The sequence below is a fragment of the Carettochelys insculpta genome, chromosome 2 (assembly GCF_033958435.1).
Source record: "Carettochelys insculpta isolate YL-2023 chromosome 2, ASM3395843v1, whole genome shotgun sequence".
NCBI classification, from domain to species: Eukaryota; Metazoa; Chordata; order Testudines; family Carettochelyidae; genus Carettochelys; species Carettochelys insculpta.
In genome coordinates this window covers 187,358,847-187,380,268 of record NC_134138.1, presented here as the reverse complement: position 1 = coordinate 187,380,268, position 21,422 = coordinate 187,358,847, and the positions used below count along the sequence as shown (strand labels likewise).

The 21,422-nt window shown below is 41.0% G+C and overlaps 1 protein-coding gene across 3 annotated transcripts in view; it reads right to left on the bottom strand.

The window, feature by feature from the left end:
• The window catches only part of DPY19L1 (dpy-19 like C-mannosyltransferase 1), a 123,059-nt gene that overhangs the window by 83,337 nt on the left and 18,300 nt on the right, over positions 1 to 21,422 (bottom strand). For all 3 annotated transcript variants that reach the window (XM_074988108.1, XM_074988109.1, XM_074988110.1), the window contains 2 exons: positions 4,497 to 4,554; positions 913 to 1,004 (listed from right to left, as the gene is read on the bottom strand). In XM_074988108.1, coding sequence (XP_074844209.1) covers positions 913 to 1,004; positions 4,497 to 4,554 — 150 coding nt within the window. The remainder of the gene's footprint in view (positions 1 to 912; positions 1,005 to 4,496; positions 4,555 to 21,422) is intronic.

Sequence of the window (21,422 nt, the reverse complement as noted above, 5' to 3'; positions counted from 1 at the left end):
TACCCGCACAACTTCTAAGTGCCCTAACTTCCAAAACGAAGTTCCTGTGGCGAGAATTAGCCTAATGAGGTGCTGCTATTCTCTGCTTGGGCTCATTTACATGACCCCTTTGAAGGAGGGAGCTAGTGTAGACAAGCCCTTAGAGTGAGAGCTTCATGTTTTTCCCAAAACAAATTTGAACCTTCAAAGGACAAGTCATTAATTGTGTCCAGAACCTCAACTGGGACAGCCATAAAAAATGGTGCTCCATAGTGATGGATGTCACAATCACTCAAGCTGCTGACTGTGTTTCATCTAGCACAGCCGATGGAAAGGCCTGGTCAAACAACCATCTTTTATAAAACCCTTATATTTCTTGTTCACTTCATCCAGTAGCTTGAATGGGAATTTACATCTCTAAAAGCACAAAGGGGAAGTGTGAGGCACTTACACTTGTTATGACCACTGATCCAGGCAGCGAAGGACCTCAAGGTGGCCAGGGCAACTCTCCCCCTTTATCTTCCCAGCAAGCAGCATAAGCATACAGAGGGTTCACAAGCTTCTCAAAGAATACTGCTATGGTAAAAAGTTATCAATTCTGGTACGCTGGTGCCCCTCTATCTATGGTGGAATGGACAGATGCAATCAAAGACTCACATACATACTCAAAGACTCATGTCTCTAAACTAGTCACTGCCATTGTTGCTACCACCAATGTAGCTTCACTAGCCCCATTAAAAATGTGATCAAGGAAATCTCAGCTACACAGTACTATCACTACCAGTTGTGGAGCTGCCTTGATTTTAACCATAATGGGTAATGTCTCAGGGAAAAACTGTATCTAAGACCATAGCACCTAAATGAATGGACTGTGTCAGAGATTTTGTTTTTTAACTCTTCAGTTTGAACAACCATGAATAAACTGGAAGCTACCTGAGAATGTAGGTCAAAAGCAACATCTGAAGTACAAGGAATGGGTATGAAAAGCTTTCACGGAGAGGTGGAGTCCACATCACACGCGTACACTGAAAATAAGAACTAGGTTAGTTCACAGTATGTTCTGCTACAAGCTGAGTCTTCATGTTTCCCCCACAAAGCAATGCATTCATGGTTAAAAAGTACCAACTACAGAACCGGAAACAGTACAAAAACTAAATGGATGAAGACCCATGCAGAGGTCAACAAAATAATGTTCCACAAAACAAGATGCAAGAGGTGGAAGGAAGAAACATGCATGCTTTAGTGAAAACATAGTTCAGGTCTCTAGTGGTTGTGTGTTTGGGCGTAGAGGATGTTAACCATTTTTACTGCCTCCCTTTTTTGACATGGAAGAACTACAGCAGGAATCATATCTTACTCTTGCTAAAAGAAAAATCTGACAGCTTGGGAGAACTTTTGCCCACTAAGTCACAAAGACGCCAAAGTAGCACAGGTTCCTAATACCTCCACCTTGCAACCCCTTATTTACAAAAACACTTTACTGAGATCAATCAATTAGTAATGTGACTAAAAACTGCTTACATGGCTACCTCTGTGTCACTAACGAAGCTATGCATAACAGCATATGAGAGCAAGGGGAGAGGGTAAGCCAGAACATCCTACCTGCCTATGTTAGGTATCCCACATTATTGTGCCCATTACACAGAGAGACGAAAGCAGAAACCGTGCACCCAACAGCTGAGAAGAATGTACACATTCTTGGCTCTGCCCATCAATACATAAATCAGTAATACCCAGCAACTAAGGTTAGCAGTTATATGAATATTGTAAATTATTCTCCCTCTCCACCCCTCACAAAGTGATGAGAAGGCAAACCAATTGTGACTGATCCACCATTTCTTCCCCTAATGCTTTTTGGATAGCAAAAGATAGTGTTTTGCCACCTTATATGGGCTAGATTGAGCCTTTAGGTTCATCCCTACCCAAGGATTTGCAGAGATCCGATCCTTGGTTTCCATAATTTAATTCAATTGTGTATGTGAATATTTCTCTGCAGCCTTTTTCCATTTCAAATTTATGTTACTGTGAAATTATACACAAGAGGCTTCACGTTATGTCCTCTTTTCAAAGATGTTCCTTCCTGTACATCGGCAATTTCAATGCGAGAGAAAACGTTATGAGACAAGAACCTGCTTTAAGACCTAGCACAAATTGAATTTGGAATATAAATATAAATTATTTTAGCAACATGAAATATACAAGCAAACTGACAGAAAAAAGTTTAATGAGCAACATACAACTATCAGGTACCTATTTTTGTATCAAACATTTTTAAAAGTAAATTTGAACAAAGTACATCTTTCCTTTGTTTGCATTTACAATTGCAGTGCAAGGGGAATGACTGCTTGACTTCTACTACTGAAATTTTTACTGAAGAACTACTGTCAGAAATCAAAGGGACTTTTATTCTTACACATCAGAAATATTTGCTTTCCACCCCCATCTATTTCTTTTATTATTAATATAGTAACTGACTGGACTCCATGGGTATGGGAGCATTTAGTCAACAGGGACCTAAGGCACCCCCTAAATATGAGGACATTTCACTCTCCAATCAGACTTAAGAGGCCGATTAGAGCTCAACATGAACGTGAATCGTACATATTCACTGTCTACCCTTCGTGACTCTCAGATAATTAAAATTATATTGTTACATACATAAAACTTCCTTCAGAAGCACACAAAGTGAGCAAGTCATATTATGTTTTACAAAACAATGAGGCATTGTTAGAGGAGGTACCTGGAAAGATGTTGCTGTGCAGCAATGACTGCTAAACAACTCTGTGGCAGTAATAGTGTGATTTTTAGAGGTTTGTATAGCACCCGCAGATTAAGAGGTACTGTTTTACGAACTGGAGAAATAAATGTTCTTTCTGGTCATCAGAAAGAACACATTTATGTATGAAATGTCTACTAACCAGAGAGGCCAAGGCTACATTTCTAGCCTGTTAAGGCACCTAAAAATATATGTTCCTAGTGAAATTTTACAAAGAACTTATGCAGGTGAGGTATCTCACCTATAAACATCCTTTTAAAAATATTTGGTGTCTTCCTGTATCTTTAAGCACCTTTGAAAATGTGGTCTAATTGCCTTATTGAAAACAACAGAATGGGCACATATAGGGATTCCATCTACATGGAACCACAGTGCAGGCAGCTTGCTGTAAATGAGCCATCTCGAAAATGCAAATGGCAGCACATTTGCACAGCTCATTTGCATGAGTCCGCCCTGCTGGCGGAGGCTGGTGCCGGCAGAAACCAGTCACTGTAGACATGGCTCTGCCATCAAAAACCCCCTTTGTCAGCAGCCTCTTATCTCCAATTTTTTCCAGGTATAAGGGGCTGCCGACAAAGGGGTTTTTTTTGCTGGCAGAACGGTCTAAACTCCTTGTTTTCTGCCGGCAGCAGCCTCTGCTGGCAGGCCAATCTCATGTGACTATTCAAATTAGCGATGCAAATGAGCAGCCAGCCATTTGCATTTTTGAGATCATTCATTTACATCAATCTGCCAGCACTATGCTCACTGTAGACACAGCCAGAGAGTATACAAACTCCCCTTCTATTCAGCATAACAAAGTTAATGCAATATTGTGTACACATTTTAATGCCAGTGATGGTATTCAAAGCTACATTTTTTAATTCCATAGCAGCAATATCTTTGCAAACACAGGTTAAAATCCTGGCCCAAGTACTTAGTGGGAATTTTCCCACTGACTTCATTGGGCCTAGTCTTTCACACACATAATATTGGCTACTACTGTGTTATGCATAATACACAGCATATGATTTACTTTTGGTGTGGAAATGGAAATCAGTTTTTTAATTTCCTGATTTTTGCACAATTAAAATTTCAACCTGTCTCAGATATCAGCCTGTGTTCCTCTACAACCCAACTCCACTAATATATCTTTTATATTTAAGGTGGCAAAAAGGGAAGCTAGAAGAATATTATTTAAAAAATGCCAACTAATCTTTATGGAACTATAATCAAATATAATTGCTTCAGTTATCTTATTAGGCAATAAGAATGTTCATAGAACAAAATGAGCACAAATACTAAGCCAGCCTCAGAAAAACAAGAATTGACTAAATAGTACTCATGTCTCTAGGTTCCAACATTTCTACCTTCCCTCATTTAATAATTACAAAAACAAACAAAACTTGTCTGAAAAAAAAATCAATTGCATCATTGTACAACACTGGGTCACTGAGATGGATGTTTAGTTATGAAGGAGTTTAAAGAAGGATATTTCTATTAAGAGTTTTTCTACATGCAGGCATCTGGGAAAGGAAAACTGAAATTTAGTGAAAAGGTTGGTTTTGATTGCATCTTAAACACATAAAAGGTTTATATTCACAGGCACTTTCAAAATACTACATATTTTTCTTTTCAATAATATTTTTTTATCTTTAAGCCTATGCTAAAATGTAAACTACAGGCATTCTCTATTAAGTAAAAGCCACATAACTGATTAAGCCTAAAACAACAAAAAAAAGTTGATGTCGAAAAGACCTACCTCCCCATGATTGAAAAAGTAACACAATACTGTAACGACACCTCCAAGACGGCTCCCACTGTGAGAAAAAAAAATGAAAAGTGAGGACAATATTCAATATCTTCTGAAAACCAAAAATCACAAGGTTTGTCCACAAATACCAAAATATTTAATTGCTCGTTTTAAACAAATAATAGGAGACTATTAACATTTTCTGAGGTGAAGCAGGAGGACAGAATTATAATGTAAACTAGTTAAGAGGTTAGAGAGGAAACCAAATGTTAGTTTGGTAACAGTCCACCTTTGGTCTGCACCCTTTTATGCATCTCCTCCCACCACAACTCCTCTGAACTTTCCAGACATTTAACACAACCAGTCAATTAGATCTAGTTCCACAGGCTTCCCTGTTAGACCAACAATTTTAGAGGTAGGAACTACTTAGGTATTCCTCATTTTCTGGGTGTCTAACTTGAAACAGTCCGAGCCAAATTTTCGTTAATTGCTGAGGGTTTGCATCTTAAGCAGATATCTATGGGAGCTGCAGATTCTCGACAACAACTTTGGGCCAACTTGGGACCCATGTGAGCGCCCCCAACCCAAAAGGGAAGCATCCATTGTGATATTACTGGAGATTGCTGTTGATGGAAACGCTCCTATGGCCAGCCATTTTTCTCACTTTGTCCACAATGTGAGAGAACGTCAGACTTGAGGAGGAAGGGAAACTGACTTGTGCAAATTGCTCTTTGTGTGGTTGTAGATGGAGCTTATCCAGAGCTGTAAGGTGTGAAAATGAAGTCTGGCATATTGGACTACATAGGTGGTGGCCACCATGTGGCCCATCAACTTTAAGCACATGACTATCTGAACAGTAGGGCTGGAGGTAATGGCTTGTATTAGGTCTTGAAGTATGTGAAATCTCTGCAGAGGTAGGTAGGCTTTGGTGGAAATGGTGTCAAGACTGGTTCCTATGAATTCCATGTCCTGAACGGGATGGAACACAGATTTTTGGTGGTTGATCAATAGCCCAAAGCGATCGAACGTCCGCCTGGTAAAAACCACCATCTTGGAAGTATCTGCTAGTGCTCGGCACTTGAGAAGGCAATCATTGAGGTAGAGAAATATGATGACTTCTTCTTGACATAAATGGGCCGCAACTATCGCCAAGGTTTTGGAAAACACCCTGGAAGCAATGGATAGGCCAAAGGGTAGCACTCAATATTGAAAATGTACCGTGTCCACTGTGAAGTGGAGGAACTGTTTGTGTGCTGGATGGATTGTCATATGAAAGTACGCATCCTCAAGGTCAAGGGCAGCGAACCAGTCATTGTGTTTCAGTGCTGGTATTATGGAACCAAGCATCACCATATTGAAAATAGTGGGAGTAAAAACCCTTTCCCTTGAATTCTTCTGGTACCCTCTCCACTACTCCAGTGAGAAAGAAGTGGTTGACTTCTTTGCAAAGTGATGACTTCTTCGCGAAACAGCATCTCATGAGGTGGCCCCTGAAAAGGAATGGGGTAGGTGGAGTGGTTGGTGGAATAGAAAGGAAGGAAATAGGGTAGACTGATAGAATGATCTCTGTAACTCCCTTGTCAGTGGTGATAAAGGCCCATTGGTGTAAAAAGGGCCTCAAGTGGTAAAGAAACTTGTGGGTAGAAGGATGGTCCAGAAAGGTGACTTGGGCTCGTTCGCTGTCCCTGAGTGAACCATTAAACCTGCTGCCAAGCAGACTGGTGAGGTTATGCTATTATTTTGACATTTTGGTGGGGTTTTTTTGTCAGAAACAGGACCGATCAAATGTCCATTGCTGGCGTTGGAAAGATCGCTAAGAGCAGTGAAATTGTCTATGATAAGGAGTGAAACTGCATCATTGGTAAGGAGGAGTATACATTCCCAAAGTAAAGAGCGTTGCACGTGACTCTTTGGTGGAATGTAGGACTGAATCGGTCTTTTCAGTGAATAATTTTTACCTGTCAAAGGGGACGTCCTTGACTTTAATTTGTAGCTCTTTTGGAACTCCTACCAATTATAAGTAGGAGGCCTGTCTCATAACTACAGCCATACTCATGGCATATGTGGCTGTATCAGCTACATCTAGAGCAATTTATACAGCTACTCTAGCAGAGGCATATCTCACCTGCACTATAGATTTTAAAATTGGTCTTTTTGATTCCAGCAAGTAGTTCATTAATGGTGCCAATTTAGAATAGTTATCAAAGCTGTGATTAGATAAATGGGCCAAGTAGCAGGCTATACGTAGCAAGAGTGTGGTGGAAGAGTAAACTTTCCTTCTTATGTCTTTGTCAGGCAGAGGTGTCTTAAAGTGCAGTGTATTAGATTTATGATGAGCAGTGTTGACCACCAGGAAGTTAGGTTGGGGATGGGTAAATAAAAATTCCATCCCTCTAGGAGGAACAAAATATTTCTTATCCATACATTTGATGGATGGCGGCACAGATGCTGAGGTTTGCCAAATGTCCTCAGCAGCCTCCACTACAGCTTTGTCTTGAGGGAAACCAATCCTGGAACTTTGCATAGGCTGAAGATTTTTGAGGAGACAATGCCTCTTCTGTTCTACCTCAGGCATTTTAATCTCTTGACTGAGGACAACACATTTGAATAATTTATTGAATTGTTTAGTATGATCAGCAGGGGAAACATCTCCCAATATAACAGAGGATTGATCAGTCAGGGAAACAGCCACTCGCTGGTTGTCAACGTCCAAGACTTACCCAGCGTCATTGCAGGAAGGCAGGATGGTGAACAGAAGATGATGGAGCAGGAATAGGCGACTGCCTGGATGAAACAGAGTCACAGTGAGTTTCCCCTTTTGAAGGTGACCTCTGGTGATATGATGAATAAATATAGAGAGTAAGAATAGTGATGGTCCTGGTAATAACAAAACCTGGTAGGAGAAAGGCATGTGCAGTAGCATGCTCTTCTACAGTAATCCTGAGATGTTAGATAAGGCAAACGAGAAGACTGAGTGCACATAAGGAAGCCTGGGCAAACGAGAAGCCAAAACGCAGCATTGATAATGTTCTATCTGTGGTCTGTCTGGACTTAGAAATGGCAAAGGTAGACTACTAGGTGGAGAGTGACATGGAACATATTGAGGCAGTGTAAACAAGTGCCATCATGGAGATAAAGAGGGCAAATGAGGGGAAAGGCTACCGTGTCTGGTCTTAGAACTGGCTTTGCAATGTTCTGTAGGAAGAGAAGCATCCGCTTTCAGAGCCGGCTCCTGAGGTGTCTGGTCCCTTGGAGATGGCTGTGGAGTGGGATATTGTGGTGCCAATCAGTCAGTCAGTCGGCATTAGCACGGTCTTCGGCACTGGTGGTTCCCATGGTGCGGATGAGTCTCTCAGCACCTTGTGCTTTGATGCTGCTGGTGCAGACACGGATCTCGGTGCCAGTGTCTCCAGGGACTGCACAGCAGTGGATTTCTGTCCGAGTTTCGCAGTCCAGGCCAATTGGGGCACGGCCGAGTCAGAACCCTTCTTGTGGGATTTGTCTGAGCTTTATAATCCGCTCTGCGTAACCGCAGGCAAGGATCTCATGAACTATGCGCAGATCTTCTTGGGTGAGGTCTCCAAAACTGAAGATGCATGTCATTTATGCGAGGCAGCCTCAGGGGAAGCCACAGCCTCAGAAGTACAAAGGCTGGAGGGCTTTGTGAAATAGTAACATGCGGCGCCTCATTTCCTGGTCACAGTGGGCTCTCTGTCAGTTTAGAACAGTGTGCACACTTCTGGGGCACCTGGGCTTCACCCAAAATACTGAAAGCAAGAGGTGTGCTCATCTGATGCTGGCATCGCCTCACAGTAGGTCTCACATTTCTTGAAGGTGGGAGAACCAGGCATAGTGGTAACTGAATGGCAATTAATGGTTACAACAAAGAACTAAATATTCCTATTTCTTTCTTTGAAGAATGAACGGAAACTTAACGGTAGATAAGAACCATTGACTCAGCAGCTACTAATAATTTTAATTTTTTTTTAAATATAAACAGGGAAGAACTAGGAACAATTAAATGAAGATGATAATTATATACAAGGCTCTAAAGGAACAGTCTCACTCTGAAGGATCCCCATGAGGAGAGAGGAGAACGTTCTGTCTGCAGCCTGGGGCAGTTGAAGAGAAACTGGTGGGAGCCAGACCACACACATCACCAAAAGGGTGAGAATGGCAAGAAGTGGCAGCTGCACATGTGTAGTCTGGCTGAATATAGCTCTAGAAAGTTCTCTGTAATGTGGCACCAGGACAAACCTAGCACCTGATGTGGAGCACCCATGGCGACCACTCGAAGAGCCACCATCTTACCTCTGGATGAGAAAATGGATTGTTCAGATAACTGGGTTTTCTGAGGCATCAGCACTTGTCTTTGGGCCTGAGTCTGTGCTCAGGAAAAGTGCCAGAGGAGCCAATGGAGAAAAACAGGACTGCAGCTTACTGAAGTGGAGGAAAATCTGAAACACCTAGTAAAAATCCAGAGCAACAGAGGCTTGGATTTCCCTCATAAGAGCCCTAGTGCATGGCATGAGGTGGCACTTGCTAAGACATGACATACTTCATTCTCTTCTTTGTAAAGTGAGGGATAGTATTTCTCTGCTTCAGAGGAATTAAGATGATAAATTTATTAATGTTTGGGAGGCATACAAATCACCATGCTAAGGGGCATCAAAGAGAAGTCCATTTAAAAAAAATCAATGTTATACTCAATGCAGCACTTGGCGAGTGTAAAGTAAATCAATCATGAGATCCATACAATGAACACTGAGTATTAAGAGAAATTGTTAACAGCTGCCTCCTTTGTTGACCACACTACTTTCTGTGCCTTGAATGAGACAGGGATCTTATGGGGAAAAATGATTTAATTAAATCTGTTATTTTTGTAATTACATTGTCACAATGAATATACATGAGGGGCAGAATTAAGATTGCACTATTACATAAAATCTCATATTTTCTAACTTCTGAATGCTTGACTTAACATTCTTCATTCTTGACACATTTTTTTCTAAATAGAATGCACAATGTACAGCGTTCCACAGGAGAGAAGTCGTGAAAACCATCAGTCTGTAAGCTAAATGTGATGTTTCCTCATCAATGAAGGACTGCATAAGAGATTAACTGAAAATCTATATCAAAAGCTCACCTGGGGGGAAAAAAAAAGGAAATCTCTAATTCAGATGTTAAAGTCAGAAGGAACCATTGTGACTATCTAGAGTGACTTCTTGTACTTTGCAGGCCACAGAATCTCATTCACCCACTCCTATAAGAGACCCTTACCTATGAATGAGTTACTGAAGTCCTCAAATTTTGGATAAAAGACTTTCAGTTATAAATAATTCACCATTTTCACTAGTCTAAACCTGCCAGTGACCCTGTGCCTCATGCTGCAGAGGAAAGCAAAAAAAAACCAGGGTCTCTACTAATCTGACTTGGGGAAAATTCCTTCCAAAACACCAAGAACATGTGGACAAGACCTACCAGCCAGACACATCTGGGGAAAAAAATTCTCTGTTAACACCTCAGAATCCTAGTGTCCTATCTCCAGCAGTTGGTGAAGCCAGTATCCTCTTTTGCCCCTTGTCTCTATTGCTAAGCTCATTAGCCTCATCAAAAAACTGAGGCTAAGTATTTGTTCAGATTTTGGACCACGCCTGGATAAGTTTTGATCTCTACCTCATCTTCAGTTCTTGGCAGTCCAACTTCTTTCCTCATTTTCTTATTTATATGGCTATATGTCCTTTTACTATAGTTTTAATTTCTTTTGCAATGCCCAGCTCTGCTAGGCTTTTGACAGTTCTCACATTACCTCTACATTTCTGACCTCTGTTAGTCTTTAAAGTGCTACTTGACTGCTTTTTTGTTCTGACCTCCAAAAGGTAGCTGTCCTTGCTAATCCCTCACATCTTCCATTCTTTGTTGGCTTTCTGCTTTCTCTTAAATAGTTATGTAAATAGTGAGGGGTACATCTTCACCCAGCTTGGTCTGCAACACTGCCTTATAATTTTCCCCCTTGCTTGGAATGCAGGCTTCAAATGGCTTCTGCAACTTTGACAAAGTAATTCCAAGCTTTCTTCACATTCAGAGCCTTATATTCTTCAGTCCTGTCCATTTCCCAAACTAATTCCCTTAATTTTTGAGTCTAGCTCTTTTAAAATCAAGGACCCTTGTTTAATCCAAATCTATTTGTTTATCCTTCCATTCAGCTTAAACTAAATTAGATCATCACCATTTTTCAAAACCAAAGTATTTCCCTGCAATCAGTTCCTCCATGCAGGCTTCACTGCTCACCAATAAAATGGTATGAACTCTTGTTCGGTAAGGAGATCTGACAGCTGTCACATCCAGAAAAACGTATTATTACTAGCACTTGTCCTCTAATCTATACCTGGGAAGTTGAAGTTTGCCATACTCACACAATTCCCAGTAGTATTTATTTCATTAAGAAAATTAGAGGTCTCTACCCATATCTAAATCAGATCCTTGTTATATCAAGGGAACCCTAGTAGCTTTCTCCCCCACAATGATTTTGGCCCCCCAAGACACTCTTATCCATTCCATCATTTATACTTCATTGCGTCTCTTATTAATATGCAAAAATGCTCCATCACCTGTGGCTTTACTTGTCTTTCCTGAACAACTCATACCCTGCATTACTTGTTTTCCAATCATGATTATTATTCTACTGTGTTTCTGTAATCCCCATACCATCTGGTTTCATTTCCTGCACCAGTAATTCTTGTTCCTCAATCTTGTTACCTATGTTTGCTAGTGTACAAACATCTTAATTGTTGCTGCATAGCTTCACCCACAATCTTTGTCCAACATCTGTAGTATACTTTTAAATTTTAGGATTCAGAATTACTAAATGACCTACCTAGTGTGCTATGGAGTAGAAAGAAAGTCTTACTGAACACAGGTGGAGAACAGTCTCAGAGGACTATCTGTGTTAGTCTATAGCTTTGCAAATAAGCAGCAGTCCTCTAGCACATTAAAGACTAGCAAATTTACTAGGTAATAAGCTTTCATGGGTAAGACCCACTTCTTCAGATTCTGGAGTAGGTAGTTAGAATCCAGGGTTTATATGGGGAGTGTGGGAGAGGGAAAGGAGAAAAAATACTACATGAAATCCCTCAATTTTACTTACACATTCTTACAGTAGAAAGCAAAGTTTCAACAAAATATAACACCTGCAGCCTCAAAAGACATCCAGTATGTATTTTTGAATTGGTCAACATTTCAATTACAGACTATTTGAATACTAGTGAAGAAGGAAAGGATAGTGCTGCTTTTTAGATTCATGTAACTTTTGGGGAAGGCTTTATTTCCCCTTCTTGCCTGGCCAAACCTGACTGGTTCTTGCATACTGCAAACTGTCCAGAGAATGGTCATGTCAATTACTGTTAGGCTGATACCAAAGAGGCAACTTCCTGAAGTCACAAGGGTTCAGCTTCAGTGCTCCATCTCTAGCCTCTTTTGGGACAATTTACTGGGGCACACACAGCCAACAACTTGTACTCAGCTAAGAGACAGGATTAGAGTCACTGGTACAAGTGATGCTAAACCAAGGTAGAGGGTCATGTTTTAGATCTCATTGTTGTGGATCTCAGCACTGAAACTGACAAGCTCATTGCTGGCATTGAGACTAGAGTCTCAGGTGACAGACACTGATGCCAAAAGAACCTGGATCCTCATCTTTTGTCTTCTAGTTTGGAGAATAAAGGCACAGCAGACTGCAGTTCATGCAAGTAGAATAGGCGTCAGACATGAGAGTAGGATTCCAGTAAAATAGGAAGGCAAGAGGTGCCCCATTTAACAGCTTGGCTGTGTCTACACTTACTAAAAAAAACTTTGAAATGGCCATGCCAATAGCCAAATTGAAGAATACTAATCAGGTGCTGAAATGCATATTCAGTAACTCATTACCAGCCGCCAGCCGCAGCAATTCGAAAGTGCTGTGGTTCACTTGCTCACGGCTCATCTGCACGAGGGTCCTTTTTGGAAGGACCCCACCAACATCGAAATCCCCTTATTCCGACGTTGGCGGGGTCCTTTCGAAAAGGACCCCCATGTAGATGAGCTGCGGGAGAGCGAACTGTGGCACTTTCAAAGTGCTGCAGCTGGTGGCATGCTAATGAGTTGCTGAATATGCATTTCAGTGCCTCATTAGTATTCTTCGATTTGGCCATTAGCATGGCCATTTCGAAGTTTTCAGTAAGTGTACACGTAGCCCTTATGGGACACAGGGATCAGCAATATAAGTAGTTACAAAAAATGTTACCACAATAATAATAAAATTATCCTTGTTACTATTCTTAACTGGAAGGCCAGAATGAAGACAAAACAACCCTCTCAATCACGGGGCAATCTGTCTGGATCAGAGTTCAAGCAAGCTGACAGAGATTTGGCAAACTTGTACTCTTAATGCTTTAGTTGTACCTCTTGTTTAGAGAGGGAACCTCAGTTTCCAACACTATTTTTTCAGTACTTTTCATGAGTCTTAAATTCTCTTTTACCAGTTAGAAGAAGAATGAAAGATTAAAGGAAGCAAGAAAAAGCAGTAGCAGCTGACACTTAAGTTACCCTACTCCAATATGGATTTAATAAACAGGAAAATAAAGTTTGCCACAGTTTTATGCTGGGCAGAGAAGTAACACCCTAGATACAATACAGTTCTCTTAATGTACCTAAGTTTTTTGGGAAACGTGATGGGGTATCCAGCCCACACTCACCGTAAAGGGGTTCATGGAGGCCAGATGGGCAGAGAGGAAAGCCCTAATTAGGGGAAGCTCACTGATGAGGGATTAGGCAGGGCTTCTATAAAACCGGAAGGCTGACAGCAAGAAGTAATGTGCAGAGCACTAGCCTACAGGCACTTCCTGAGGTAAAGGAGGTGGGTTTGGGAGCTAGAGAGACAAGTAGCCCATGGTTGCTCCCTCGGAGGAGGGTCTTGATAAGCTGGAAACCCCAGAAAAGTGGGGAGGACCAGGCACTTAGGAAGCAGCCCAGGGAGTAAACAGCACAGTTGGGAACTGAGCAGATCTTGGCTGTGTGTGTAGGGACCCTGGTCTCAAACACTGATTAGAGGGCAAGCCCGGGGTCCCTTACCCACCACTAGGAAAGTGGCACTTGTGGAGCAGTGAACTGGGAGACTGCCTGGGTCAATGTGGGAGTGACAGACTTCGAAGGACTACACCTTGGACACAGGGGAAATGCTGAATGAGCTGGTGGGGCAGGCAAGTCACAAAGAGGACACCGTGGTTCCAGGAGTGAGAGAAGAGCTGCAGACCAGAAGAAAGACAGAGTGACAGCCTGAGACCACACAAAGCAGCATCATCCTCATGAGATAACTCCCAGAGGGGCTAGGATAAGGTATCATTTGAGCCTAGCGGCAAATGAAGAGCCATCACAGGGGAGAGAGTTAATTAAATCATGACACTTCTCAAAATGGTTGCACTACTCTACATTAAAAAATTTTAAAAGTTATGAATATAATACAAAGAAAGTAGATCTCGGTCTGTCTGTCTCACACACGCCTCCTCCTTACCTCTTGGGAAGAAAAAGGGTGCCCTCTCCCTCTAAAATTGGTGTCTGCCTAGTAATTGTGACAAGTATGCAGGGAAGGAGCACAGCTGCTTCTAACAGAGAGTGAACTCCACTACCCTATACCACAGCAGAGATTCCCAGCTCCTCCAAGGCACTGTCCTGCAAATCTATCTCTTCTTCCACAGCATAATGGCAGTTACAAGGGGTATATCCACATCCCTCCACATAAAATTTTTCCAAACCCTACTCTGCATCTTTTTCACCAAAGAACCATTCCATTCCTCACTGCTGTGCCAAAGACAAGGAGCAGAGTGGAAATGACTTGATCGATCCTAGTGCTGCACATAAGGTTCTGAATAGGTTCCACTTGGTAGAATATGAGCAGTAGCAGCAGTATTGTGATATGATGGCTACAGATGTATGATAAAGTATATATTCGGTCAGCTAATATTTCCAAAGTTATCTGTGCAACCAGAAGGTCTGACGTTTTTTAGGGAAAGCTTTACTAAATCCTGCAAAGAGGGTGCTAACGACCCTCCTCTCCATTTTGAAAAGCCTTTTATTAACCAGAAGTGAATAGGTATGTGAATTTTTCAATCCTATTAACCTTTGTCTGATATATCCTAACACCTCAGTGTAACTGCTGTTGTAATCAAAACAAAAAAGCAGACAAGTAGCACTTTAAAGACTAACAAAATAATTTATTAGGTGAGCTTGCGTGGGCCAGAAAGTCTTTAAAGTGCTACTTGACAGCTTTTTTGTTTTGATAGTATATAGACTAGCAGGGCTCCCTCTCTGTTGTAATGTGATATTTAACTAAATGAAAACACATTAATGAAATAAAGGAAGACTATGAGCAAAACATAAAAGACTGTCTGAAAATGTGTTCTTCTTTTAAACTTGGCAATGAAGTATCCAAACACAAAATGGCATTTAATTACTTAAATATGCTTTTTCTACAATACTTTTAATGTTCACCCATTATTTTCTTTTCATTTGACACCTGTGCGTGCACTCTCTAACCTGTGTTATATTCACAAGTAAATATTACAAGAATACGGATACTACTAAAAAAAAATCCTCTTTCATTTCCCCGCACCAGCATCTTCTTATGCTTAAGAATCTCTTCCTACAAGACATACCTCAGAAAAATTTAGCAGAGGGTTATATTTATCACCATAAATAGGTGGCATGCGAGTTCAGCTTTTAAAATATTTAGCTAAATATCTGATATCTTATTTTATATCCCATAAAACTGGAATATTGGTTGTGTGTTCAAAGTGGAACTGATGAATTAATTTGAAAGAAAAAGAAAAATTGTGCCCTTCCACAGTTTTTGCTGAGTACTTCTCTGAAAGATGTTTCAAACTCTGCTTTGTAGGAGACTAAAGGAATAATAAAAAAATTAAACTTCTCTGTTTAACACAATCAACTTCATTTCAATATTAGCATTGTGTGTGTCAATGACTTCTTATACCTAATCTATAGTTCTGGTACCTAATTTTCCATTTCTAAGGAAAAACAGCCCATCTTATAAATTAAGGTCTTGGCAAATTAGCTTTTACATACGATGTACATTTGCAATTCTTAGCTATTGAAACTTGAAAACTTGAGGTTAAGATAAAAATTACATTTTGTAACTTCTAATTTTGTAAAAGGGACCTATAACTGACTGAACTGACTATTTGGCTCTAAGGCTACAGCTACATTATGGCTGTTATGTAGGTAGTGTTTGTCAAAAATCATTTTTGTACTAAAATATTTGAACAAATTTAAGAGACCAAACAAATTTGTTTTAAAGTAGGAAAATGTTACACCAAAACTTTAGCACTAATCACAGAATCACAGGGCTGGAAGGGACCTCAGGATGTCATCTAGTCCAGCCCCCTGCTTCAAGCAGGATCAACCCTTACTAAGTCATCCCAGCCAGGGACCTTGTCCAGCCAGGACTTAAAAACCTCAAGGGATGGAGAATCCACCACCCCTCTAGGCAACGCATTCCAATGTTTCACCACGCGCCTGGTGAAGACGTTTTTCCTAATATGTAACCTACACCTTTCCCTCTTCAACTTCTGACCATTACTCCTTGTTCTGCCATCTGACACCACTGAGAACAATTTCTCACCCTGCTCTTTAGAGCTCCCCTTCAAGAAGTTGAAGCCCGCTATTAAATCACCTCTAAGTCTTCTCTTCTGTAAACTAAACAAGCCCAAATCCCTCAGCCTATCCTCATAGGTCTTGTCCTCCAGACCCTTAATCATTTTTGTTGCCCTTCGCTGAACCTGCTCCAGCAAATCCACATCCTTTTTATACTGGGGGGCCCAAAACTGGACACAATATTCCAGATGTGGCCTCACCAGTGACGAATAAAGAGGAATAACTACTTCTCTAGATCTGCTCAAAATGCTCCTCCTAATGCACCCCGGTATGCCATTAGCTTTCTTGGCTACAAGGGCACACTGTTTACTCATATCCAGCCTTTCATCCACCATAACCCCTGGGTTCCTTTCCATCATACTGCTGCTGAGTCAGTTGGTCCCCAGCCTGTAACAATGTTTGGGATTCTTCTGCCCCAGGTGCAGGACTCTACACTTCTCCTTATTGAACTGCATCAGATTTCTTTTGGCCCAGTCCTCCAATTTATCCAGGTCACTCTGGATTCTCTCTCTATCCTCCAACGTATCTACCTCTCCCCCTAGTTTTGTGTCATCTGCAAACTTGCTGAGGGTGCAACCCAGTCCCTCATCCAAGTCATTAATAAAGATGTTGAATAACACCAGCCACAGAACCGAGCCTTGCGGCACTCCGCTTGAAACAGACCACCATCCAGATATTGAGCCATTGACCACTACCCGTTGGGCCTGACCATCAAGCCAGCTTTCTATCCATCCTATAGCCCAAGGATCCAATCCACATTTCCTTAACTTATGGACAAGAATGTTGTGGGGGACCGTATCAAAAGCCTTGCTGAAGTCAAGGTATATCACATCCACTGACTTCCTCATGTCCACAGAGCTTGTTATGTCGTCATAGAAGCTGATCAGATTGGTGAGACAGGACTTGCCCCTGGTGAATCCATGTTGGCTACTTTTGATCACTTTCCCCTCTTCCAAGTGCTTCAAAATGGATTCCTTGAGGATTCTCTCCTTTATTTTCCCAGGGATTGTGGTAAGGCCGACGGGTCTATAGTTCCCTGGATTGTCCTCCTTTCCTTTTTTAAAGATTGGCACTATGTTTGCCTTCTTCCAGTCATCCGGTATCTCCCCCAATTTCCAAGAGTCTTCAAGGATAAGGGCCAAAGGTTCAGCAATGACCTCTGCCAATTCCTTCAGCACCCTGGGGTGCATTGAATCCAGACCCATGGACTTGTGCACATCTAGTTTTTCTAGATAGCTCAGAACTCGTTCCTGCCCACAGATGGCTGCCCTCTACCTTCCTGTACTGCATAATCTAGGACCATCATTGGGAAGTTGACTTTGTCTGTGAAGACTGAGGCAAAAAAAGCATTGAGTACTTCAGCTTTTCCTGCATCATCTGTCACTAGGTTACCTTCCTCATCCAGTAATGGCCCCACACCTTCTCTCACAACCCGTTTATTGTTCACATGCCTGTAGAAACCTCTCTTATTACTCTTCACATCCCTTGCCAGTATTAGTATTAAAGACAGTATCTAGTATTAAAGTAATCTGATGTGGTCAACAATAGCGTTAAGCAACTAGATAATATGTTCCAGCTTTTTGGAAATACGGTAATACTACAGCAGTGCCCTCTTGTGTTGCTGTACAGTAATAAGGTCTTCATTTTGCTAGAAAAATATTCCTTATTGCTTTATAATTCAGAAATATAAATGTGTGTCAAAGGACAGGAATGTCTAGCTCTGGAATTTTTTTTTTTAAAACAGTACTATTTTACATTAGTTTTGAAGTTACAAGACTACAAAACCTACCCAAGAACGAACAGTAGTTATTTTGAAATGTTGTCCTTATATAGTTTTAAAAATGCTGATTTAAAAATTACATTTTTACATGTTATAAAAATGGTCAGGATATGAAATACTTAGCGTGAACTGTGTTCAACTGTAAAAGTATCTTTCCTTTGTGTTTTAGTTTTTATATTTTCTGTACAATTGCTAACTAGCTTTTGTTATGCTGTATAAATTTGTAAAATACAAAACCTCTAAGCTGACCAAAAATTAAAATCCTAGTTTATTTTTGTTATAATAAAAAGCAGTAAAATAATGCAGTTTAACAAATTTCTGTAACCTCCACTGGGGGGAAAATAAATCAAATACTTTAGGATTCTGCAGCCTCCAAAACTGTAGGTCATGCAAAATCAATGAGTTCCGGGTACCACTCTGCTTTGAGGATTAAACAAATCAACAGGGTGCTGAAACAGTCACAAAAATACATCTCCTACAAAAATATCCAGTGCTACAGCTAAGAGACAAGTGTCTCTTTTTATTAGTATAAAAATGTCAAGGTCAAAAAACACTTGATTAAAGAAATGAAGGTGCTGCCTTTAGGAACAGATTCAAAGTAAGGTTTATGCAAAATAAAGACAAATATAGTTTGAGAAAATACTGAAATTAAACAATGTTTGATATAATACTACAGTCTAGCTTCCAATTTTGCATTATGAGTGCTATACCGTTACATAAGCTTAAGGAGAGCAATAGTTTACTGTATAGGAAGAGAGTATAGAATACTGAAGTACAAAATAATATAGAACTGCTTGTAAGCACAACCTAGAAAAATACTGGAGAGTTTGTTTGGGGAGTGTGTTGGGGGTGTTCCTTGCAGGAGAAGGAAAGTTACACTTAAGATTTTGCTATCTTGGCATTTTGGTAATAGCAATGCCTAGCTACTATGCACAAGTTGCAGAAGCAGGCCAATACACACATACTCAACAAAAAATGGGTAGGAAGTACATTCACTGCAGGTCTCTTGACCAAATACTAGACCAGTGTTTAAGGAACAAAGGCACAAAAATAATTTTTTTTTCTGAATTTTAAGAGTAGGCCCTTCAGTTGAAAGCTGCATGCTCCACATTTCTGAAACCTAGAAATTTTAGTCTTATCAATTACACTTTATTTTTGTGTGTTCTGTACTGAAATAATGAAGACCTGATTAAGTAAGTTTCACTTGGCCACTTAGCCAGCACTCAGCACTTGAAATGAAGCAATGGACCAGATCCGGCCTATGGACCACAGGCTCCCCATCCTTGCTTCAGAGGTAGAGGAGGTAGTAAGGCAAACAGTAGTAGCTCCCCGATATACAACAGAAGGTCCAACTTTAAATTTTCTATTCTTTACCACTTTCACTAGAGATGTAAAGAGACTAAAACCCTTACAAATTGCACAGACACTAGAGAAGGTATTTTTCATTATCCACTGGTAAGTTGGAAGAGCATCAAAGAAAGAGAGCCAAGATGGCATTGCTAGGACAGCGGGAACAAAATTAACAGGCTCTTTTCAGGTTTTTCAAGTTCTGGGACCCCTTATAAATACATTTATTTGCATCCCACAACCAGAAGGATCCTGCATACTATTTCATGAACAGAAGTTACAATGGAGGAAGATGGATAAGCTTCTTCTAGTGATTACTTATTAGCCAAAACTGCCAACTTAATTCTATGAAGTGTAGTTGTAGCCACAGGCGGTACGAGGACATTAGAGAGGCAAGGTGGATGAAATAGTATCTTTTAATGGACCAGCACCTGTCGGTAAAGAGAGCATCTGTCACATCCCACAGACCTGAAGAAGAGCTTTAAGTGGCTTGAAAGCTTATGTCTTCTCACCTACAAAACTTGGTCCAATGCAAGTTAAGTCACCCAATCAGATCCTAATCACTTCAAAATGGTCATGCTGCCTTTCCATTTTTCACAGCTCCAGGAGATATCTTAGCCCCTTCAATCTCTTAGGCAGTCATTAATTATAGATATATTAAATTATCAATGGTTCACCTAGTCCAATACCCTATCTCTGAAAATGAGCACCAACAAGTGGTTCAGAGGAAAACACAAGAAATCCCTAATGGACATTTGTGGAAACACTAGTCTTGGGGAAGTTCACAACCATCAGCAACTACTTCCTGGCTTATGCCTCAACACAAGAGGGTTTAATCTTCTTATTCATCTTTAATCTTGTTTTATATGAGAGCATGTTTGCTCTCATACTCAAAACGTCTAATCCTTCCAAATTCTTGGTTTCCATATCTTACTGAAGTGAATTCCATTCATTGGTTGATAAGGGAGACCAAAAGGTTTTCAAAACTCCTTTCATCAATTTTAAGTGTGCTCCTTACAGGAGAGGGAAAATAAGTGCACTCCATTTTAACAAGTATCGGAGGGGTGGCCATGTTAGTCTGGATCTGTAACAGCAACGAAGGGTGCTGTGGCACCTTACAGACTAACAGAAAAGTTTTGAGCATGAGCTTTCATGAGCACAGACTCACTTCATCAGATGCATGTGATGAAGTGAGTCTGTGCTCACGAAAGCTCATGCTCAAAACTTTTCTGTTAGTCTATAAGGTGCCACAGGACCCTCCATTTTAACACTGATGCTATACCACTTTCCTTTACAGATGACAATGGAAAGTCCAAAAGATCAACACTGTGAAGCTCAAAAGCAGCACTTGGTCCAATAAGAGATATTACCTACCCCACCTTGTGTTTTCTACTGAAAACACTTCAGAAATCTAAATTTATACACTGGGATGAGAAACCTTTCCGAGGCAGAGTGTCGAAATGTGACTTTTACACTTCTATACATGGCCTGAGTGCCAGTGATACTTTTTAAAAACACTAGTAGGCCTATTTATAACAGGTTCATTAATAAATAAAGATGCAGAGCTTTACCATTTCTCTCATTAAATCTCTGTATAGCCAGGTTTTTTAAAACATCTAAAAATGTCTGTGATTTTAATACAGGTTGAACCACTCTATCCTGGATCCTCAGGTGTGGCAACATCCCTCATCCAGCAGGGAAGATGACACACCTTTTCCCCCACATCTGTCCATGGGAGATGCAGGGTGAGGTGAGACACAAGACATCCTTGACCTCACCTGCCCATGCAGAGGCAGCAGGGGGTGGGGGCGGGGAATTGAGACACACCCACCTGTCCATGTGGGAAGTGAGGCGGACATGAGACACCTGCCCCTCAGACCCCGGGAGAGGGATGCAGTGTGGGAATGGTGGGGGTGGCAGTGGCAGTGCAGGCCCAGAACCAACATGCAGTTGCTGAGACAGCCTCTGCCCCACCCCTCCAGAGTCCCTCTTGGGCCAGCCTCCACTACACCCCACCCGACCGGGGTCCCTCATGTGCCAGAACATGCCCCACCCCACCAGAGTCCCTCTTTGCCCCGATCCCTTTGCTTAATTTTTTATGGTTT